The 25,034-nt window shown below is 44.1% G+C and overlaps 1 protein-coding gene across 2 annotated transcripts in view; it reads left to right on the top strand.

The window, feature by feature from the left end:
* Positions 1-25,034, top strand: part of LOC147417886 (Transducin/WD40 repeat-like superfamily protein) — a 99,089-nt gene that overhangs the window by 62,208 nt on the left and 11,847 nt on the right. For both annotated transcript variants that reach the window (XM_086506680.1, XM_086506679.1), the window contains exons 4-10: positions 2,210-2,339; positions 2,520-2,657; positions 2,740-2,879; positions 3,904-3,951; positions 5,516-5,626; positions 5,702-5,883; positions 5,970-6,091. In XM_086506680.1, the coding sequence (XP_086362806.1) occupies positions 2,210-2,339; positions 2,520-2,657; positions 2,740-2,879; positions 3,904-3,951; positions 5,516-5,626; positions 5,702-5,883; positions 5,970-6,091 (871 nt within the window). The remainder of the gene's footprint in view (positions 1-2,209; positions 2,340-2,519; positions 2,658-2,739; positions 2,880-3,903; positions 3,952-5,515; positions 5,627-5,701; positions 5,884-5,969; positions 6,092-25,034) is intronic.

Genomic DNA, 25,034 nt, shown 5'->3' with positions numbered 1-25,034 from the left:
GACAAGCTCAACTCCTTTTTGCGGGTGCACCCCTTGGCGGCCTTGTGCTCACATCAAGGTTGCTTTTTCCCACCTCACGTCGATTGGCCCGTAGCAATCGAGCCTCCCCTAAAAAATGCCAGGCAATGGCTTAAAACACCAGGAGATTCTGAAAAACTGCCAGCAGAGTGCTCTTCAGGGCTCTACAAAATTGATTGAGCTAGGGAAGCTTCAACCCTTCCTAATTTCCTTTATACCTGCTGAGGACCTTGGTTTCCGTAAGTTCCAAGGTTTGCGTCAAACTGTTGAATGTGCAAACATAGTTTTGACCTATAAATGAACACCACACCACAGTGGGTTAGGAGATCGGCACCTACATTTGCATATGGCCAGGATACAGTAGAGTACACAGATGCATACACATACCTTGGTGTGGTATTTACAGGACCGAAGTTTACTCTTAAGAAAGCAGCGGATGCTAGATTGTCCAGAGCCTTTGCGGCCTTGGGAGGGTTGGAGAGGATGTGTTCACAAGTGCAGTTTCAGGAACCACGAACAGAACTTTGGCTCTTTGATACTGTGGTGGCTTCGGCTATGCTAAATGGGGTCCAGATTTGGGGACCATCTGTGGATCAGGATAATTGGAAGTCAATGGAGAGACCTTTGGTATCTATGATTTCCCGAATGATTAGAGCCAAGGCCTCCGTACCACACGCAATTAGCCGAGCGGAACTAGCTGCCCCTCCAATAGAAATTGAAGCTCTTACCAGATCAGTGTCCTTTATACATGGTTTATGGGATACAAATTATTGCCGATATACTAGATTGGCCCTCGAATCCTCTCGACAATTAGCAATGAAAGGAGATACATCATGCTGGTATGCGCAAATGTCCTCGTGGTTTCACAGACACAGGTTCAGTATGGAAAGATTACCCCCCTTCCAATACTCTCTTGAGGCTCCATCACTGGCAATCACACGAACGGAGATTAATAAAATCATCCGCCAGGATCTTATACAGTTGGACACTAAGAGGACATAGGTAGACCCTACACAAGAATTGGGCACGAAGATGGCCGACTACAAAGAAAACTTCCTACAGCTATCTGAAGATGGCTTTGTGATTCGCCCGAGCTACATGGATACCCACCTGTCTCATGGTTTGAGATGTGCTATTGGTCAGATTCGTACATCCTCACACCAGTTGGAAATTGAATTTGGCAGATTTAGGGGAATCCCACCTGAGAGCAGAATTTGCAAGTTATGCGGAATGGAGCCGGAGACAGAATTACACTACATATGCCACTGCACCGTATACTATGAGATACGTGGGCGTTTCCATTGCCTGTTTAAAGAAGGCTTTGAACCTCTAGATAGAGTCATGCAATACCAAGATCAAAGGTGCTTAGGCATGTACCTACTAGAACTACATCGGCACAGGGATAATCTAATGAGAAGACAAAGAGCACTACAGCCTCAGAGGCAGATCACAGATTTCTTCGGATCGAGAGAAGCAGGAATGGAAGGAGAAGCGAGAGGCCAGCAGCGAGCACAAAGGAGTACCCACATTCATACCAAAGGCACCCTCATTGACAGGGCGATTGAGCTTAGGAAATCGAGACGACCACGACCGAGATGCAGAAGCACACTTCACCGGAGGAGACTACAACAAAGGATTAGAAGCATTCTAGCCAGACACCCAGAATGCTCCTAAGAAGTTTATCTAATACTTTGTATTTAGTTTTTCGCATTTATTTTCACATTTTCACACTTTCAGACATTGTAACAGACTCACCACTTTTGTATCAGTTTGGTCTCATAGGTCACTCCGGCCTTTTGAAGACGTTAATATAACATTTCATTTCATTTCATTTCTCCAATGGCTCGCCCGAGTGACGAGAGACCTGCAACATGATTCAATCATATTCTAATATTTATGTTAGTATTGTCGGATGTACCATGTCCTCAGAGCTTGTCATTTTGCAGTGGCCTCTGACATGTATACTCTACTGTTGTGAAGACTGTGATGTGCAGTAGCAAGGGTTTGTTGACACTGTTGATATGAGGTCTTATTGCTTAGTGAATGCGATGAAAAATTTCTTTAATGACATCCCTAACAAACCATGTTTTATTTTTTTTGTACAATTTTTTCTATGAACTGGTCTCATACTTGGTCCTACTGCTAGTTTTTTTCACAAATTGAGCTAACAGATAGTTACGACTCTTTGCAGGATATTCTTAGTTTTAGTCGAGGTGCCAGTGTAAGTTCTTTCATGAGTGAAGCAGAGCGTCAATCTAGAAAAGGACCTGGTGATTCCTTTGTGGGCATGCATTGCATCTTCGACCAATTCAAATCATCAGGTGACAACTCTCTATCAAAACATTTGGATTGGAGATATTCGTTGCCTATTTCTTTCTGAGTATTTCTCAAGAAGTTCCGCCTTTGATAGATTATGATCAGTGGATTGGAACCTTGAGCATGTCACTTCAAATGTGATAATAATGATAGTAACAGGTTGATTTCTAAACCTGTTTTGTCAGTCAATATTGTTCGGTTTGGGCATCGAAGCTCAGAGTTGTTGGGTTTTGGCACTTCTGATGGACAAATTGCAGTGTGCACTGTTATGGAGCCTCCTGGCATTTTGCACCAGTTGAAGGGCCACTCAAAGAGCATAACTGGTAAGTTAATAATTTTTTCATTTGATCACTTATTTTATGATAGTTGTCTAGCTTTTCACATAAGCGTGTTGACTTGGATCAGACTTTGACTTTTCTTTGAACAATCAATATCTATGTTCTTCTTCAATGGACCGAAGTGTACGCATTTGGGATGTTGAAAAGGAGCACTGTGTGAGGATTGTGTACGACAATGCTGAACAACTTTGTGTTCGTTTCCATCCAGTGAGTTCTACTGATTCGCATTTCATCAATTATGAAATGAAGCGTTTATGCCACTTTTAGATGAAAACTGTCTTTTAATCATATCCTGACATGGATAGTTGAAGGATGTGAATTGAATATGAGGAGACGTCCTTGTGCATGCGAAACACATCACAAATGGTTATCATGGAATTCCTTTCCTTTGCTCATAACCAATTTCAGAGCTAGATTTGGTACACCATCCCACTGCTCCTTGAAGAGTCTAGAGTCTCTGAATGACTATCAGAAGGCAAAGTACGCACTAGCCCAAAACATGTCAAAATTCATTAACGAACTTTGAGAAAGCCCTAGCGACATTAATGTTCTGCTGGGGTGAGTGTGGCCCTACTGTGCCCATACTGAATCTTTTGCCAGATCGCAGTGTGTGTGCACAAAATTGGTTTATGTGGGTTAATTAATGGTAAGGGGCAAAAGGTACCCATCAAACCACTCTTCAGGATCTGTCTGAAGCTATGCAGGAGCCCTTTGCTTTTGGGATTGCATCATGAAATATTGCAATGATTTCAAAAGCAAGAAAGAAGAGCCAAAAGGAAAAATTTGGACTCAATCATGTGGACAAAGTCACCGTAAGTCTGAATAGAAAAAGACCACACAAGACGTGTTGGCTATCTGTTAAATTGATGACATCACTATTAGGTCATGGAAGGCTCGTATCTTGGTGAGAGAATGTTCACATGTTGAATGTAGATTATTGAACATCCCTCTCTGAATCTAGATAGCTGAATATAGCTGATGATGTAAAGGTATTTTGGAACAAGAGGCACTGTCTAATTGTGTATTAAGCCAATCTGTACAAGAGAGCTTGTGACTGTGGTCATTAGTGTAAGTTTCAAGGAAAGGCAAAGAAATGAGACCTACTAATCATGCATGAACGGAAATAATGAACAAGTTTTTGTTTGTGTACTTATTTGAATGAAGTTTCGATCACAGAGGAAAGCTCTTGATTGCACATAACTAAAAAATGTAACATGTGATTATATTGCAGGTAAACAACAATTTCTTGGTATTGGGAAATGCAAAGAAGGAGATGAGTGTAAGCATCCTACTATGGTTTTCACATTTTGAGAATCATACTGTGAGTTTGCATTTTGGTCAAGTAAAATATTTGGGTTGCTTTTTTGATGCTTCAAGAGTATAACGACCTTATGGTTTGTTGAGTCATTTTTATACCCCTTCATTATTATGTAATGTCTGGTCTTTTTTTTTTTGGGGCGGGGGATGTGATTCATTTTGGGGGATTGATTCTTGAAGGCTATGGCCACAATATTAACAAAGGAATTCTTATAGCATTACACAAAATTGATGTTGATCGAACTACTTATGGGTTCCATACTATTTACAACCTTGATAAACCTTTTCATCTGATGCGGATGGGCGTAGGTAAAAGACATCTGTAATATTTGCAGGCTCACTGTAGTTTGGCGGGTGAGACCTTGCAAGTTCTTTACAAGTAAAACAGTAACTTTATTACAGCTAATGAGGATCTAGATGGCTTAGCCTAATTTGAACGTGTTGAAATGGAAGCTGGTATGGGAGTGAGGGGTTGGCTGATCGAGACTACAAAAACGAGCTGTATGTAGTGCATGCTGACATTTTTAAACCTGAAATATTTCTTGAATGCTGCAAGTTATATCAATTATCTTAGCAGTCTTTGACCTGCTGCTTACTAAAAAATGATTGAATTTAGCCAACCAGCCAAAATTTTATAAATAGCACAATAGAGCACTTAACTTTTACTGTTGACAAGTTACAACATGCTGTACTCAAACTGCTGTTTAAAATGATGTAAAAGACTCTTAAAGTCTTCGAGCAATTCGTTTTTTGAGCTTCTTGATAACAATATCTAAAACTGAGATTTCTGAGATATTCATGGTCAATATTCATTGAACATGGTTCTTCAATACAAAGAAACATCATCATAAAGATTTTGGTGGTAACCTTTATCTACATGCCCTATAGTTGAGAGTACATAAAAAAGCTACTCAAAGACCAGAACTAACCCTATTTAGATTCTCTTTTAGCTATTTTGATGAATTCCTTTGGGTTAACAATGATTGCCCCCACTTCTTCCCACACAACTGCCCTCCATGTCTAGCTATAGATAGTAATGCTACATCATGCTACAACAAGAAGCCACTTTTCTAAGCATGAAGATAAGTGTGCAGCATGGTCAACTTCTCAGGACAAAAATGACAAAGGAACATACCGTCCCAGCACCTATCTACATGGCCTATAAAAACCGTAGAATTGGATCAAGAACTTAAGATGAAAGAACACACGTCTTTTCGAAACATGGATTTTCTGGCTGAATAGCAAACATACTAGGCTTTCTATTAAAAATTTTGATGTTTCCTGTTAGTTTAAGCTCTTTCAATTCGACAAGAGCAATGAAGAATTTAGGAAGAATAGGAAGGTTTGATGTATGTTCTTTGTATGTTCTTTGCACCATATTGGTCTTTATGTTTTGCCCAGTCACACAAACCATTTTAGGTGGTATTTTATTGTGACCAATGCGGTGTGTGTATTCAGGTGTTCATCAGTTCAGATCTAGGGGTTGCATGTAAGGCTTGAATGATAAGATAAGGTGCTGAATTCAGGTGATCAATTTCAGCACGGGGCGATCCCTCTGCAAAATCTCACTCGAGAGCAATGTTACCTCTATGGACATGGACCATACTGGTCATGTAATTTTTGCCGGGGATGCACAGGTAATCAGGCTGTGTGCTTAGCTTAAGCATTGTGTGCTAAAATTGCCATTACTTAACAACTCTTCTTTGATCCAGGGTAGTGTACATAGTGTCAAAATAAATTCACATACTGGAGAGCTGTCACATGCACATAGGTGCCGCTTAGGCCTCCGTCGAAAGTCTCCGATCATGAATGTTCAGTTCAAAACGTTCTCGCTGCTAGCAAATGGTCCTGTGCTGCTTGCATCAACACAAGATGGTACAATACGGTTCTTCAGGTTTTGATTCTCACCTCCTTATAAAGTTGGGAGTGGTCATCGTGTGTTCCTCAACAAGGTCTAAGAGAATGTGGAACCTTTTGTAGTGTTACCCTGGAGATTCATGGCTATCTATCATTGAGATGCTCACTTCAGCTAACGCCGTGGGCAAGGAATGTTCATGCATCGTTCTGTCCCATTTTGTCTTTGGAGAAAGGGGAGTTTATAGGTCAGTGCTCGAAATAAGTTATTGTGTAAAAACTTGGAAAATGTACACATGGAAAATCTTATAGGTAAATTGACTATATTTTACCTTGTAAGTTTTTTTAACCTTGAAAATCAAAATTTAGAGGTATATCTTAAAATTCGTAGGTGGGATTACACTAAACATGGGTTTTTCTGGAGCACCTCTTTTACACTCTCTGCTTGTGCGTACATGTGGATAAGAACGTTTTTTATGTTATCTATCTGTATTAGTTGTGTATTTCATCTGAATGGGGTTGAGTTGCTAACTGGAGTGTGCTCTCTGTCTCTCTCTCTCTCTCTCTCTCTCTTTGTGAGTCACCAGAGGGCATGCAGAGACAGTTGGAGGCATTGCACAGCTTTGCAGAGGATAGTAGATTGTCTGTGAACCTTGGTAAAACCAAGGTTATGGTGTTTAACACCACACCACAGTGGGTCAAGAGATCGGCACCTACACTCGTATATGGTCAGGATACTGTGGAGTACACAGATGAATATACATACCTGGGGGTGGTATTCACAGGACCGAGGTTTACTCTAAGGAGAGCAGCAGAGGCTAGACTGTCCAGAGCCTATGCGGCATTGGGAGGGCTAGAGAGGATGTGTTCGCAGGTTCAGTTTCAAGAACCACGAACAAAGCTATGGCTCTTTGATACTTTGGTTGCTTCAACTATGCTTTATGGGGTCCAGGTTTGGGGACCATCTGTGAATCATGAAAGTTGGAGGAGCATGGAGAGACCCTTGGTAGTTATGATATCCCAGATGATTAGAGTCAAGGCCTCCGTATCGCATGCGATTATTCGAGCGGAGGTAGCCGCCCCTCCTATAGAGATTGAGGCTCTTACTAGATCAGTGTCCTTTATGCACAATCTATGGGATACACATAGAGGCAAATATACTAGATTGGCTCTTGAGTCCTCTAGACAGTTAGCGATGCAGGGAGACGCATCATGTTGGTATGCGCAGATGACCTCATGGTTTCAGAGGCATGGTTTCAACATGGATAGATTGCCTCCTTTTCAATATTCCTTGGATGCACCCTCCCTGCTAGTCACACGGACGGAGATCATTAGACTCATTCGTAAGGATCTTATACAGTTGGACACCAGGAGGATATGGGTAGAGCCGATGCAGGAGTTGGGCACGAAGATGACTTTCTACAAAGAGCATCTTCTCCAACTTTCGAGAGATGTGTTTGTGATTCATCCGAGCTACATGGACACTCATTTGTCTCATGGTCTGCGATGTGCTATTGGTCAGATTCGCACATCCTCACACCAGTTGGAGATTGAGACGGGTAGATTCAGAGGGATACCACCGGAGTCTAGGATATGCCAGCTATGCGATAGAGAGCCAGAGACAGAGCTACACTACATATGCCAGTGCACTGTGTATTATGAGATACGAGGGCGCTTCCATTGCTTATTCAGGGAGGGTTTTGGACCCCTAGATAGAGTCATGAGGTATCAAGATCAGAGATGCCTTGGCTTATATCTACTTGAGCTACACCGACATAGAGATATTCTGTTGAGGAGACATGGAGTACGACAGTCACAGAGACAGATCACAGACTTCTTTGGATCGAGGGAGCCAGGAGACCAACCACCAGCACAGGGTTGTACCCACATTCACACCAAAGGCACCCTCATTGATAGGGCGACTGAGCTCGGGAGATCGAGACGAGCACGACCGAGACACAGGAGCACACTCTATCGACGGAGACTCCAGCAGAGGATCGGAGGCATTCTAGCACGACACTCAGAGTGTCATTGAGGGCCTACTCTACATTTTCACATTTCACATTTCACATTTCACACTTCATTTTCAGTTTTCATTTTTTACATTCAGTACTTTTTGTACTTGTACTTCAGACATTGTATTAGATTCACCACTTTGTATCTGATGGTCTCATAGGTCATTTTGGCCTTTTGAAGACGTTAATATATCATTTCATTTCATTTCACTCTGTCTCTCTGCCGTTTTGAAGAGCATGGTGTATTGGTTCACAGGCAGGAATAAACCATTGGTTCTCTCGTAACCTGTGGGCATGGCTTCTTGCTGCTCGCATCACCTGTGAGCCTTCAGCCTGCTGCCCGCATCATCACTGAGCCCTCAGCCTGCAGCTTGCGTCACCACCCCTGCTCGCGCCATGGCTTTCTGCTGCTGCGCGCCACTTGAAGAGCTCTCTCTCTCTTTACTGCTGCTGCTCACCATGGCTGGGGCCTCATGGTCATGTGGCTGCTGCTGTAACAGCCCGCCATGACCTTGATGCTCTACACAGCCCTGCCCCGTATCTTCCTTGTCTGTGCCACCTGCACATTAGCATTTTCATTCTTCATCAGCTGTTCACACACGAATTCACCCCTGCTCAGTCCTAACACAATCACATTGCATCACATTCTCCCACACAACAAAACTACACAACACTTTTCCTTTTTATTCTGTTCTCTTTTCTCATTTTCTTCTCTCTCTCTCTCTCTCTCTCTCTCTCTCTCTCTCCTATTGCGGTTCTCAAACATGAAGAAACAAAGTGGCAAAGACAACCCTCTGGAGGATGCCATTCAAAAATGCAAAGAGGAAATGTGAGACCATTAACAAGATTAATCGCAACCTCCTAGGCACAATAAAGATACTTGAAGAACGCATGTCAGTCCAGGAAAGCACGATAAACACACATGACGATCGGGTGACGGCCCAAGATGAGGAGATCGCGTTACTCATGAAGGAGCTTGCAGAGGTGCGATCACGACACACACTCAAAGAGGGAAAGCTTCAACCCTAAGCAGTTGACGAACTCAACACGATTAAAGAACAAGTGCGGGCCATCAAAGAAGGGGAGGAGCAGCATAAAGAAATGACAACTTTGTGGGTGGATGTTATTACAAAGATCCAACAGAAAGAGGATGAGGCCGAGAAATGGATCGAGATCATCAAGAAAGGAAAAGGCAAGGAAACAACCCCCACACCTACCACCATTAACTTGACCTTGGAAGGGGAGCAATTGAGGCGTGTGCGTGCCTTATAGGTGAGGATTTGTGGCCAAGAAAATCCAATGTTGATGAAGAGGTAAAAGAACTCATGACTATGATGGGGGTTAATGAGCCGATGCATACAAAGGCTTGGAGAGTGGGCAATAAAAAAAGTGGAAGCAATGGGCATTGGGGACACCTCAAAGGAAAGGGCAATTATCCTTCGTTTCCCCTCCATGGAAGCGAAGGACTTTTTGAAGAAGAGACCAACTCTTAAGAAGACGGGCCTCACACCCTCGCTGATTGCTCATATGCAGAAGGTAATGCCGAACATTAGAGAGGAAAGGAAAAAATGTAAGATTGCTTATTACCGAGATGGAAGGGTGATGATATTGGGGCGACGCTGTGCATGACGGTGTGAAACCTATCGGACTACACTAAAGATGGCAGCATGGAATTGTAATGGGTCACTTCATGATGTAGGGGCATTTGAGGAACGCTTTATGGGGAGAGACATCGTCTTTTATTCAGAGACGCACTAGGCACCCGGAAACCTTATGCCACATGTGACTAGATATAGGTGGGAGACAGCTTGTGGATCAGAGATGAGATCAGAGCACAGAGGGAGAGGGTTAGGAGTAGGAGTCCTATTCAGAGAGGAGTTACAGCTGCTTGTACACGTTGTTCGGAGAGATGATCAGGCTAGATACATGTGGGTGAGATTCAGGGCTGAGACATGCAGATTTTTGTATATTGCTATATGTTACTTTGCCCCCAACACATCAGTGTATGCCGCACCTAGAGGAGAGTCTCCTTTCTCTGCACTAGACGAGGACATATCGGAGTTTTTAAGAGATGATGTCATCATTCTCTTGTGGGACTTTAATCCCCGCACGAGAAATTATGAGAGAACTTTTAATGATACCTCGATGAGATACTGAGAGAGCTAGACACCAGTGATATGGAGCTTGACAAACGCTCATAGGATAAGTACACTGTGTACAAGAGATATCTTATAGAAATGGGGGTCTCACATATGGATTGGCTATACTTAATGTCCTACAACAATTTCCTGCAGCAACTGGGTTTACTTGCTTCCCACATAGGCATGTGACCAACACAGTGGACTATGTCATGGCACAGTCAGCTTCCATCCCCCAGACCAGTGGTTGTAATAGTGGATCATGCTCTTTTGACACTTAGTCTCCTTTCAGTACAATATAGATCAGGTGTCAGGAAGGAGGACAAATACCTGCTATAAATTTACACTAGAGACTGACTGTGTTTATGCAGAGAAAATCTATGGTTCTCTATGTACAACAGCCAAGTCAGGACTCTCAATGGAGGAGATCTTACCGCTGAGATGGTAAAGACGGTCATTGATAGGATGAAGACGAGGAGGGCATATGATCACGATGGTCTAGTAGCAAAACCCCTTTTACATGCTAGAGATATGCTGACAGAGGTTCTTGCAGTTCTGTTCAATGTGTCGTGTGTGAGGGTCTACCTGAGACTTGGAGACTGTCTACTATGCTGCCTATCTGCAAGGCAGGTGATCATGTGGATTCTGGAAACTACGGTACTATTATGATTGGACACACATTGTTACGGTTGTATGCATCTATCCTTGAGCAACATTTTAGCAGATGGGCAAAGAGTGAGGGCGTACGGACAGTGGAACAGGCCGGTTTCAGGAGAGGCTTCTCCACTCTTGACCATGTATAGACACTCAGAGCCATTATTGAGAAGGGTAGGGCACATAAGAGACGGATATATTGTAGCTTTGTGGATTTCCAAAAAGCATTTGACATTGTGCCCGGAGCCAGAGTGATGCGCAGACTACAGGACATGGGAGTGCCCAATGAGTTGATTTGGGGGATCATGGCTCTATATAGATTAGTGGTGGGACATGTACGCACTCCAGAGGGGATATCTGATCTAGCGCACTCCACTATTGGAGTGAAACAAGGTTGTCCATTGTCTCCTACTCTATTCGGTATTCATTTAGATGAGGTTTCCGATTACATTGACAGAGAGGGTGACAGAGGTGCCCAGCTGGCAGGGACATAGATTCCATTGCTATTATTTGCTAATGATATTGTGTTGATCTCTAACTCACCGGAGGGTATGCAATGACATTTGGGTGCATTACATAGCTTTGCGGAGGATAGTGGATTGTCTGTAAACGTTGGTAATATTGTTTAACAACACATCTGTCACGTGCACATCTAACCCTATGTGAATGTGGACAAGCTAACTCCTATTTTTAGGATTTAGGTTAGCCTACGAAGTGTTTTGGCACCCTTGTGAGCCTGTACGCAGGACATGCATGCCCATGCACTTACGATTAGCTCCATACCCTTTGATTGCACATGAGCATAGCCAGTGTCTACTACGTGTAGGCATTGAGGAGTGTTCCCATACAGTTGCATTAGTACCAAGCCTAGGTATTTATCTGCACGTGAATCACCTCTTATTAGTAGTTTATCAACTTATTAATTGTTGCATCTGGCCTTTTGTGCCGTGGGCTGTATAAGCTCACTTTGTATGACAAGTGTGGACAAAATTTTGCAAATGCTGTTGTAGATTCAAGGGCTATTTCAGATGCAAAACTTTGGTCATCTGAGTTTTGCCAGTTTGCTGCGTATGCAGAAATCTAGTTTGGTTGCTTCTTTGCCGCCTCTTGAAGCACCTATCAAACATGTTTGTGAAGGGTGTATTTTGGGTAAGATGCCGCGTTCTAAGTTTCCAAATTTATGGCGAGATGAAATTGGCCTTGGCTCCTCCATCGAAGAATATCATGACTTCCTGGTCTTGTACTTTGCCCCACGCTCTGCAAAGCTCATCCTTCTGCTCCAAGGTCAAAATTTGGAACCAGTCCTGCCTTTATCTTTCCTTTCTTTGTCTGCTCCTCTGCCGATTTTGAATTCTTAGGCTTGTCCGCAGCTTGCTTCTTTGGTTCTTTATTAAGACACTTTGCAAGAACGTGCCCCTGCTCCCCACAACTTCTTTGTAGTATTCTGCAAGCTGCTCTACTGTCATTTTCGGGCCAAATGGGTTTTGCTTCTCTTTCTTGTCATTCGTTTTCTCGTTGGAATCATCATTATCATCCATGCTCGTGGATGCCCGACATTGGGCATTGTCCGAGAAAGTATTGCATCGGTTACTGAAGAGCTCCGTCAATGTCCGCTTCTGTAAATAGTCATACTGGGCGTCTCCCATGTCATGCTAGAATAGTCCCGATTCTCTGGTGGAGCCTCCGTCAATGTCGTGGTCTCTCTCGTAGACGTGGGCGTTTAGCTCTCCAGAGCTCAGTGGCTCTGTCCACTAATATACCTCTGGTAGCAGTGGGCTCTAAAGTCTGTTGTGAAGCATGCTCATACGGATGTTGAGTCCCTGCTCTAAAGCAGTCAGTGATCTCCCTTTGTGAATGTCTCCCACTACCTGGTCTCCTCAAGAGTCTTTCCTTGTGTTTGCGTAGCTCTAGCAAAAACAACCGGAGGCATTTGTGATCTTGATATCTCATAACTCTTGTCAACAGTCCAAAGCCCTCTCCGAATAGACAGTGAAAGCAGCCTCGTGAGTCGTATCTCATAGTATACTCGACAATGACAAATGTGATGTAACTCTATGTGTGGCTCTATATGACCATAATAAATATATATGACAGCAAATGCCTAATTCTCGACGTCAACCCAGGCCAATCAGTGCAAGTCAAAACCCTAAGTCACCCTACCATGTATACAATTGCGAGGCGAATTGGATCACTTCATAAGCATACGAGCTTCTTGAAACTAGCCATAAAGATGAATTGTCTGGAGGAAGCTACGGCCATGACCAAATTGAGAGTCATATCCGAGCTTCTGTTGGTACTCTAGTCTCAATCTCTAGCTGATGCAAAGATGTGCGCATCTGACCAATAGCACATAGTATCCCATAGGATAAATGAGTGTCCATATAGGCCGGTCTGATCACATATCCATCCTCTGTTAGTTGGAGGAGATGCTCTCTATAGAAGAAAGCCATCTTCATGCCCAACTCTTGTACCGGCTGTATCCATGTGCTTCTCGTATCTAGTTGGATCAAATCCTGACGTATCAGTCTAGTGGTCTCTGTCCGTGTGAGAGAAAGGGAGGGTGCAGCATCCAAGGAGTACTGGAATGGAGGCAGTCTATCCATGCTGAAGCCATGTGACTTAAACCATGGTGTCATCTGCCCATACCAACATGCTGTGTCCCCTTGAAGCGTAGCTGTCGGGATGACTCAAGGGCTAGCCGAGCATATCTGTTTGTGGGAAGGTCCCATAAATTATGCATGAAGGAAACTGATCTAGTAAGGGCCTCAACTACGAGAGGGAAGGCAGCTAGCTCAGCTCGAATAATCTCATGTGGCACTGAGGCCTTAGCCTGAATCATCCGAGAGATCATAGAGACTAGAGCCCTGTCTATACATCTCCATCCATAAGTGATACCAAACCTCCCTGGTGGTCCACTGAGGGCCCCCAAATCTGAACCCCATAGAGCATAGCTGAAGCCACACTAGTGTCAAAAAGCCACAGCTTTGTTCGAGGTTCCTGAAACTGAACCTGCGAACACATCTTCTCCAAACCTCGGAAGGCTGCATAAGCTCTCATCAATCTAGTCTCTGCTGCTCTCCTCAATGAAAACAGCGGTCCAATGATATATTAACGTCTTCAAAAGGCCAAAATGATCTATGAGATCGATCCATTATCAATCAGTGAATCTGATACCATGTTTGGGTGTAGAGAGAGAGAGAGAGAGAGAGAGAGAGAGAGAGAGAGAGAGAGAGAGAGAGAGATATGAAATGAAATGTTATATTAAATGTCCTCAAAAGGCCAAAATGACCTACGAGACTAAACTGACACAATCTTGGTGGATTTGATACAATGAGTGGGTACAAAAATAAAAGTGAAGTAAAGTGAGAATCTAAAATCATCATCATCAATGCCCAAAATTATCATCATCTATGTTCGAGTATGCACGAAGCGACGGAGGTCTGCTTCTAGATGCACTAATGCAAAAGACCGGCGCCCCTTGCGACATTTCTTTCTTATTGATGCTTCGCAAGGTACAATATCTGAAGGTCCTCTGCTCCCAAGCTCATCTGCGAGAAGAGGGGCCCTGGCAATCAATTTAAAGGGCCTTGGCCTAAAAGCATATACAGTGAAAAGCTCTTGTCTCCAAAAGCTGATGCCCAGAGGGCTGCCTTGAAAACGCGGAAGTTTCGTGTAGCCACATCAGCGTGGATTCACAATTTGCTTTATTTTTAGGTTTAAGGCCCCTCGGTCATGTTTAGATAAGTTGGGAGGTTAGGTTTATTAAACCCTAACGCTTTGGTGCCCCACGGGCCTCGGCCAATCTTTTAAGTTGGGGAGGGTTAGGTTTAACCCTCTGAGTATGCCATGTCACAATCTTGCGACATACTTGTCAGTCCCTCACTGGATTCATCTGCACACATTACATAACACAACACAAAGACAAGCATAGAGAGCGAATTTTAGACTCACCTCCCAGCCATAGGGCCAATACGGGCTCACCCCCAAGCTTGGGAGCCTACAGCTAATGGGCTAGCCTTTACCACAAGGGTTGGTGTCCCATACCACCAAGCCCACACCAAATGGGTGTGTGGGTAGAGCTGCCAAGGGCTTAAGTCCATGTGTGGTGATGTCTCACAAATGAGACCTCAATCCTATTCATAGGACTTCTTAACCTCCTTTCTTAACCTCCCTTCACCTAAGGGTGGGTTTACATGCAATGTCAGTTCACACTGGCCGGACATATTGCAAGCGTCCCCGGACATGAGGATAGGGACATAACAATACTCCCCTCGTGAAAGAAGAGTATTCGCCCTCGATTATACCTGCAAAACAGACAAAGGACAAAAACTGGGCGTGTAGCTCTCCCAAGCTCAATGGCTCTGTCATACCTCTGGTATAGGTGGACTTTGAAGTCGATTGTGAAGCTTGGTTAAGTGATTGCTGAGTCCCTTCTCTAAAGAGATCAGTTATTTCCCTCTATGAAAGTCTCCCACTGTCTAATCTCCTCAGGAGACTCTTTTTGTATTTACGCAGCTCTAGCAAAAACAATTTGAGGCATCTTTGATCCTAATATCTCATGACTCTAGCCAGTGGTCCAAAGCCCTCTCTGAATAGACGGTGAAAGCGACCTCGTATTTCATAGTACGTTGGACAATGACATGTGTGATGTAACTCTGTCTTTGGGTCTATGTGACACAATTGGAAATCTCTGCTTGTACTCTCCTAAATTTATCAGTCTCAATCTCTGTGATGTGCGTATCTGACCAATAGCACATCGTATCCCATGGGATAAACGAGTGTCCATATAGGCAGGTCTGATCATATAACCATCCTCTGTGAGCTGGAGAAGATGCTCTCTCTAGAAAGCCATCTTCCTCTCCATCCTTCTCAAAAGCTACATTTGCTCTTGTCAGTCTGGTCTCTATTGCTCTCCTCAACGCGAACAGTGGACTATTGAAGACCACTCCCAGGGAAGTGTATGCAGCTGCTTACTCAACCATCTGCTGACCATATGTGAAGGTCGGTATTGTGGTATTGGACACCATAATTGTGGTCTTGCCAAGGTTCACCCCCAAGCCGCTATCACTAGCAAATGCGTGCAATGCATCCAAGTGTCGCTGCATCCCCTCAAACAAATCGAGGATCAACTCAATATCATGTGCATACATTAGTAATGAAATCCATGTCCTTGCTAGCTGCGCTCCTCTGTCGCCTCCCCTCTCAATGTAATATGTAACCTCATCTACATGCAAACCAAACAATGTAGGGGAAAGTGGGCATCCATGTTTCACTCCAACAGTGGAGTGAATATGCTTAGAAAACCCCTCGGGAGTATAACGTGCCCCACGACTGTCCTGTATAAAGCCATGATTCCCCAGACCAGCTCTGTGGGTATTCCCATCTCTTGTAGTCTTTGCATTAGTCGAGTTCTGGGAACCGTTTCAAATGCTTTGCAAAAATCCACAAAGGTACGGTAAATCCTCCTACCATGTGATCTACTTTCCTCAATAACAACTCTGAGTGTCAATATATGTGGGTATGGCTCTACTACTGCATCATGTAGAGTGTGTCAATATCTTGGTAAGCTCTTGTAATGGATGTCGCGGCTCCTCTATGGCCAAGTGTTTGTAAATACTAAATACTATCCAATAGACAGAGTCAGTCTTGACTCTCCTATGTAAAACTGTATCAAGTATGCGTAGGTGTTTGGGCCAACGGAGTTATACTAATTTGGAACGAAAGTGTAAATGTGAGGGCGTGATCTACTGCTACCCCAATAGGCCTAGGGCCGACTGTAAAATCCTAAATAGATGCTATAAAAGAATGCTAAGCCATAACATAGTCCACTATGCTAGCCCCAATATCTATGAGGAAAACAAGTGAACCCATTCGTTGCTGGAAATCTCTGTAGGCCATTCAGGATGGTCAATCCATGTGCAGTCCCCATGTCTGTCAAATATTGCACACACATTATGCACCACATCCTGTGAGCACCTGGCCAATCCGAGATCATTGACATGCAGCTCTCTTAACATCTCCTTTGAGGTACCATAAAAGGCTGCTTGAGAGTGGCTCGTCTTTGCATTGAAGTCCCCTAGGAGGATGATATCCCCATCCCTAGAGAACTCCTATATGTACTTATCTAAAATCATGTATCGTTATTGCCCCTTGGGTGATGCATAGATAGATGTGCTCAAGCGAAAAGAGTATATTGCAATATAAAGTGGCCTCCATGTCTCTGCAACTCTTCCTTGAAAAAACTTGCCACACCCCCTGGCCCAGGTCCTCTACGCTTTGATCTCACCTCTTGTCTACAAGTCATCTCCCAATGGTATCTCGTCACTTTAGGAAGTGTGAGACCGGGAGTTTGATGTGTCTCAGAGTAGAAATTAATATATACCCAATATCTCCCTCTTCTAGCCTCTCAACTTTGAAGCTCTCCTCTACTCTCTCTCCACACAAGCTCTCCTCTAAGATCTTAGCTCTACTCTCTCTCCACACAAGCTCTACTCTAAGCTCTTAGCTCTACTCTCTCTCGCCTATATGACTCGTGCTCTTTGGTCTATTTAGTTTAAATTTGTGGTCAAAGTGATGCTCTATGTGTGTAGCATGTGTGTAGGTCAAAAAATGCCAAAAAAACTCTGTTTGTTTCTTGCCGTTCCGACCCCGTCCCCATTTCCTGACTTTTGCCGTCCCGTCCCCGTTCCCGACCCCGACCCGCCGTCCATCTAACTATGGTACCTAGCATGGAGAGAGAGAGAGAGAGAGAGAGAGAGAGAGAGAGAGAGAGAGAGAGAGAGAGAGAGAGAGAGAGAGAGAGAGAGAGAGAGAGAGAAATGAAATGAAATGTTATATTAAATGTCTTCAAAAGGCCAAAATGACTCATGAGACCAAACTCATACAATCCTTGTGGATCTAATCCAATGTCTAGGTACAAAAATAAAATGAAGTGAAAAACTAAAAGTAAAAGACTAAAATCGTCAGACTTAAAATCATCATCATCATCATCCATGCCCGAGGATGGCCAACATCAGGCGTTGTTCGAGAAAGTATTGCATCGGTCGCTGAAGAGCTTTGTCAATGTCCGCCTCTGTAAATAGTCGTAATGGGCGTCTCCCATGTCGTGCTAGAATAGTCTTGATTCTTTGGTGGAGCCTCCGTCAATGTCGTGATCGCCCCGTAGACATGGGCATCTAGCTCTCCCGAGATCAACGGCTCTGTCCACTAATATACCTTTGGTAGAAATGGCTCTTAAGTATGCTGTGAAGCATGCTCATATGAAATGTTATATTAACGTCTTCAAAAGGCCAGAGTGACCTATGAGACCAAACTAATACAAAAGTGGTGAATCTGCTACAATGTTTGAAAAGTGTGAAAGTGTGAAAATAAATGCGAAAAACTAAATACAAAGTATTAGATAAACTTCTTAGGAGCATTCTGGGTGTCTGGCTAGAATGCTTCTAATCCTTTGTTGTAGTCTCCTCCGGTGAAGTGTGCTTCTGCATCTCGGTCGTGGTCGTCTCGATTTCCTAAGCTCAATCGCCCTGTCAATGAGGGTGCCTTTGGTATGAATGTGGGTACTCCTTTGTGCTTGCTGCTGGCCTCTTGCTTCTCCTTCCTGCTTCTCTCGATCCGAAGAAATCTGTGATCTGCCTCTGAGGCTGTAGTGCTCTTTGTCTTCTCATTAGATTATCCCTGTGCCGATGTAGTTCCAGTAGGTACAGGCCTAAGCACCTTTGATCTTGGTATTGCATGACTCTATCTAGAGGTCCAAAGCCTTCTTTAAATAGGCAATGGAAACGCCCACGTATCTCATAGTATATGGTGCAATGGCATATGTAGTGTAATTCTGTCTCCGGCTCCATTCCGCATAACTTGCAAATTCTGCTCTCAGGTGGGATTCCCCTAAATCTGCCAAATTCAATTTCCAGCTGGTGTGAGGATGTACGAATCTGACCAATAGCACATCTCAAACCATGAGCCAGGTGGGTATCCATGTAGCTCGGGCGAATCACAAAACCATCTTCAGATAGCTGTAGGAAGTTTTCTTTGTAGTCGGCCATCTTCGTGCCCAATTCTTGTGTAGGGTCTACCCATGTCCTCTTAGTGTCCAACTGTATAAGATCCTGGCGTATGATTTTATTAATCTCCGTTCATGTGATTGCCAGTGATGGAGCCTCAAGAGAGTATTGGAAGGGGGGTAATCTTTCCATACTGAACCCGTGTCTCTGAAACCATGAGGACAGTTGCGCATACTAGCATGATGTATCTCCTTTCATTGCTAATTGTCGAGAGGATTTGAGGGCCAATCTAGTATATCGGCAATTATTTGTATCCCATAAACCATGTATAAAGGACACTGATCTGGTAAGAGCTTCAATTTCTATCGGAGGGGCAGCTAGTTCTGCTCGGGTAATCGCGTGTGGTATGGAGGCCTTGGCTCTAATCATTCGGGAAATCATAGATACCAAAGGTCTCTCCATTGACTTCCAATTATCCTGATCCACAGATGGTCCCCAAATTTGGACCCCATAAAGCATAGCCGAAGCCACCACAGTATCAAAGAGCCAAAGTTTTGTTCGTGGTTCCTGAAACTGCACTTGTGAACACATCCTCTCCAACCCTCCCAAGGCCGGAGAGGCTCTGGACAATCTAGCATCCGCTGCTTTCTTAAGAGTAAACTTCGGTCCTGTAAATACCCACACCAAGGTATGTGTATGCATCTGTGTACTCTACTGTATCCTGGCCATATGCAAATGTAGGTGCCGATCTCCTAACCCACTGCGGTGTGGTATTAAACACCATAACTTTGGTTTTACCCAAATTTACCGACAGTCCGCTGTCCTCCGTAAATTTATGTAATGCATCTAATTGCCTCTGCATTCCATCTGGTGATTCTCCTATCAATACAATATCATCTGCATACAACAACAGAGGGATCCATGACCCTGCAAGTTGAGCACCTCTGTCACCCTCTCTATCAATGTAATCTGATACCTCATCTATATACATACCAATTAAAGTAAGGGACAGTGGGCATCCCTGCTTTACTCCAACGGTGGAATGAACAATGTCGGAATCCCCTTCTGGAGTACGTACATAACCAGTTACTGACCCGTATAAGGCCATGATCCCCCAGATAATCTCTTTGGGGACCCCTAACTCTTGCATTCTGCGCATCAATCTGGCCCTTGGTACTGTATCAAAAGCTTTTCGAAAATCCACAAAGCAACAATACATCCTTCTCCCGCTTGCTCTTCCTTCCTCAATAATGGCTCTGAGCGTAAGAATATGATCTAAAGTGGAATAACCCCTCCTGAATCCAGCTTGTCCTGTTGCCCTTATGCCCTCATTCTCTGCCCATCTACTCAATTTTTGTTCCAGAATGGATGCGTACAGTCGGGTCAATGTGTGACCCACCATAATGGTACGGTAGTTCCCGGGTATCATAGGATCCCCTGACTTGAAAATAGGTACGATAGTAGATAATTTCCAAGATTTAGGTAATCCTTCACACATGACCCGATTAAACAGACGAGCAAGGACTTCTGAAAGTAGATCCCTTGCATGGATCAGATGTTCTGCTACTAAACCCTCATGATCCCCACTGTACTGGCCCCATGCCTGTGCGGGAAGCATGTGAATCCCCCAGATAAAGGGAAATTCTCTAGACCATTAAGTATGGCCAAACCATGTGTAGTTGCCATTTCCATGAGATGTCTCCCATGTTCTTTATCCTGTGAGTTTCTAGTAAGCCCCTCCTGTGATAAATCCACTTCTCTGAGCATTTCCTCAGAAGTATCATAGAATACTGCTTGAGAGTTGGCCGTTCTGGCATTAAAGTCTCCTAAGAGAACGATGTCTCCATCTCTAGAGAACTCCCATATGTCATTATTCAATATGGAGAAAGGGGACTGTCCTTTAGGTGAGGAGTAGACTGATGTACTTGGAGGGAAGTAGCATATAGCGATATTTAGAAATCTACCTGTCTCGGCTCTCATTCTCACCCACATATACCTTGCTTGTTCATCTTTCCTGATAATCTATAGTAGTGGTTTCAGCTCCTCTTTAAATAAGACTGCTACTCCTCCTGAATCCCGGCTACCTCGTAGAGATCTCGTCTGGTCGACCAGCTGTTTCCAATAAATACCCCTTCACATGTGGCATAAGTTGTCCCGGTATCTGGTGTGTCTCTGAGTAGAAAACTATGTCTCTGTCCCTAAAGCTGTCTTCAAAGGAACCTACATCTAGCCTATATGATCCATTACAATTCCACGCCGCTATCCGGAGCGTCGCCCCATAGGTCTCGCACCGTCATGATGAGTGCTTTTCCAGAACCACTACTTTCCCTCCTCTATAAAAGGCGATTTTCCCCTTTTCTCTTGCTGCTCTGATCTCTGGCATCAACTCTTGCATGTGTGCCACTTGTGCCAATGTAAGGTCATCTCCCAGGAAAATACCCGTTTTCTTAAGAGTTTGCCTCTTCTTTAGAAATTCTTTCCTTATTTCTATATTCGGGAAGCAGAGAGAGAGAGAGAGAGAGAGAGAGAGAGAGAGAGAGAGAGAGAGAGAGAGAGAGAGAGAGAAGAAGAGAATTTTTAACGTCGTAGGAAACTATCCCAAGAGACCTTAAAGATCTATCCGACGAGGAGAGTTGAACTCAAGACCTGTTATTCAAGAGGGAAATGGCATAACCAATCTACCACACATGGGTGATAGACAGGTTATACCATTTTCCTCTTTTTTATTAGCGCACGCACACACACGCACCTGAGAAGAATAGAATTTTTAACGTCATAAGAAACTATCCCAAAAGACCTTATAGATCTATCCGACGAGGAGAGTTGAACTCAAGACCTGTCATTCAAGAGGGAAATGGCATACTCAATTTACCACACTTGGGTGATAGAAAGGTTGTACCATTTTCCTCTTTTTATTAGCACGCACACACACACACACACACACACACCAGCAAGAGACCTTAGAGATCTATCCGATGAGGAGAGTTGAACTCAAGACCTGTTATTCAAGAGGGAAATGGCATAACCAATCTACCACACTTGGGTGATAGAAAGGTTATACCATTTTCCTCTTTTTTATTAGCACACGCGTGCACACACACACACACCCAAAAAGAAGAGAATTTTTAGTGTCGTAAGAAAGTATCCCAAGACACCTTAAAGATCTATCCAATGAGGAGAGTTGAACTCAAGACCTGTTATTCAAGAGGGAATTGGCATAATCAATCTACCACACTTGGGTGATAGAAAGGTTATACCATTTTCCTCTTTTTTATTAGCGCACACACACACACACCCGAGAAGAGGAGAATTTTTAACGTCGTAAGAAACTATCCCAAGAGACCTTACGACGAGGAGAGTTGAACTCGAGACCTATTATTCAAGAGGGAAACGGCATAACCAATCTACCACACTTGGGTGATAGAAAGGTTATACCCTTTTCTTCTTTTGTATTAGCACACATACACACCCACACGCACCCGAGAAGAAGAGAATTTTTTACGTTGTAGGAAACTATCCCAAGAGATCTTAAAGATCTATCCGACGAGGAGAGTTGAACTCGAGACCTGTTATTCAAGAGGGAAATAGCATAAGCAATCTAGGTGATAGAAAGGGTATATACCATTTTCCTCTTTTTTATTAGCGCACACACACACCCGAGAAGAAGATATCCCAAGAGACCTTAAAGATCTATCCGACTAGAAGAGTTGAACTCAAGACCTGTTGAGAGAGAGAGAGAGAGAGAGAGAGAGAGAGAGAGAGAAATGAAAAACGAAATGAAATGTTATATTAAACGTCTTCAAAAGGCCAAAATGACCTATGAGACCAAACTCATACAATCCTTGTGGATCTAATCCAATGTCTGGGTACAAAAATAAAATGAAGTAAAGTGAAAGACTAAAACTAAAGGACTCAAATCGTTAGACTGAAAATCATCATGATCATCATCCATGCCCAACGATGCCCGGCATCAGGCGTTGTTCGAGAAATTATTGCATCAGTCACTGAAGAGCTTCGTCAATGTCCGCCTCTGTAAATAGTCGCACTGGGCATCTTCCATGTCATGCTAGAATAGTCCTGATTCTCTGGTGGAGCCTCCGTCAATGTGGTGTTCGCCCCCATAGACGTGGGCGTCTAGCTCTCCCGAGCTCAGTGGCTCTATTGACTAATATACCTCTAGTAGAAGTGGGCTCTGAAGCATGCTCATCCGGCTGCTGAGTCACTGCTTTAAAGAAGTCAATGATCTCCCTCTGTGAATGTCTCCCACGACCTGGTCTCCCCAAGAGACTTTCCTAGTGTTTGCGCAGCTCTAGCAAAAACAACCCGAGGTATCTGTGGTCCTGATATCTCATGACTCTAGCCACAAAGAGAGAGAGAGAGAGAGAGAGAGAGAGAGAGATTGAATTATCGTCCACGGAGGTTATATGGGACCAAAAACACATAACAACAATTCCTTCTCAGTGCGGGCTGATACATATCAATTAAGGACTGAGGGTCCATCAAGAGGGTAGAGTAGAGAAAAAGAGAACAAAAACCTAAGGAGGGTTGGCTGAGGGGAGAGCCGGTTTGGGGTTTCAAAACTCCTGGATGATCGCTTTGCCACCCCGGTAGACTGCCCATTTGCCTTGCTTACATGCTTCATGCATCTCCTTGAGCTCGCTCGCTTTACTCTTGAGTTGATTCATGGTCAATTCTTCTGCAATCCAAAGCTTTTTTCCCTTGAGAAGTCGAGATTGACATAGCAGGTTGAGACGCTCATCTTTGTCCTTGAAAGTGAGTATGCAATGCTCGGGTGGCACATGTCTATGTGTATCGTTGATCCATGCAACAGTTTCGGGCTTGATGTAGACAGGTTGAAGAATGTTATTGAGCTTGATGATTGCTTCCTCCAAGGTGTCCTCCGTGGTACACCACGGTGAGTGTAGCCCCCCAATCCTAACCTTGAGGCCAAGAGATTCTTGTAGCCGGCATTCCTGTAGGGATGCCTGTATCTTGGTGTCAATCTTCTTATGTGTTGCTTCATGTGATTCTTTCTGCACTGCCATGACAGTTTCGGTGAGTGAGGCTTCGACTGCGTGTGCTTTTTCAAGCAGAGCTTGGCTCTCTACTTCCTTCGCATCTTCAAGCTTGCGTAGACATTCCTTGAATCTTTCAATCTCCTCGACGAGTTCTTGAATATGAGTCTCAAGGGCTGTGATTCGTGCTTCTTGGCGGGCGGCGGGGTCCTTCGTTGGTGCCGCTGCCACCGCAAGAAAGCTCTTGCGTGCAGTCTGCCAATCTCAATCTCTAGCTGATGCGAACCATGATGTCATCTTCCCATACCAGCATGATGTATCCCCCTTTAGTGCTAGCTGTCGGGATGACTCAAGGGTTGGCAGAGCATGTCTGTCTCTTGGGAGGTCCCATAAATGATGCATGAAGGAAACAAATCTAGTAAGGGCCTCAACTACGGGAAGGGGGGAAGCTAGCTCAGCTCGAATAATCTCATGTGGCATTGAGGCCTTAGCCTGAATCAATCGAGAGATCATAGAGACTAGAGGCCTTTCCATAGATCTCCATCCATCAGTGCTACCAGATCTTCCATGATGGTCTACTGAGGGTCCCCAAATCTGAGCCCCATAAAGCATAGCAGAGTGTCAAAAAGCCACAGCTTTGTTCAAGGTTCCTGAAACTGACCTGCCAACACATCTTCTCCAATCCTCCCAAGGCTGCATAAGCTCTCGTCAATCTAGTCTCTACTGCTCTCCTCAATGAAAACACTGGTCCATTGAAGACTAGCCCAAGATACGTGTATGCATCTGTATACTCCACCATCTCCTGGCCATATGTAAAAGTGGGTGCTGACCTCCTGGCCCATTGTGGTGTGGTGTTAAACACGATAACCTTGGTTTTCCCCACGTTAACAGACAATCCACTACCGTGGGCAAATGTGTACAATAGACTGACCCTTCAGTCTTTCAGACAGCTAGCTCTTGAGGGGGACACTTCATGCTAGTATGCACAGATGACATCATGGTTTCAGATGCATGGCTTCACCATGGACAGGCTACCACCTTTCCAGTACTCTCTTCAGGCACCCTCGATGTCTCTTACACGGGTGGAGATTACTAGACTCATTCGTAAGGACCTGATCCTGCTGGATACCAGGAGGACGTGGATAGAGCCGCCACAGGAGTTGGGCACGAAGATGGCTTTCTATAGAGAGCATCTTCTCCACCTCACAGGAGATGGGTTTGTGATTTGACCCAGCTACACGGACACACATATGTCTCATGGTTTGCGGTGTGCCATTGGTCAGATACTCACATCCTCGCATCAGCTGGAGATTGAGACTGAGACTGGTAGATTCAAAGGAATACCAGCAGACAACAGGATATGCCG

Source organism: Adiantum capillus-veneris, chromosome 30 (assembly GCF_014529385.1).
Source record: "Adiantum capillus-veneris isolate H3 chromosome 30, ASM1452938v2, whole genome shotgun sequence".
In the NCBI taxonomy this organism is placed as follows: Eukaryota; Viridiplantae; Streptophyta; class Polypodiopsida; order Polypodiales; family Pteridaceae; genus Adiantum; species Adiantum capillus-veneris.
The sequence above is the reverse complement of the archived record's forward strand: the minus strand, read 5'-3'. Positions and strand labels throughout refer to the sequence as shown.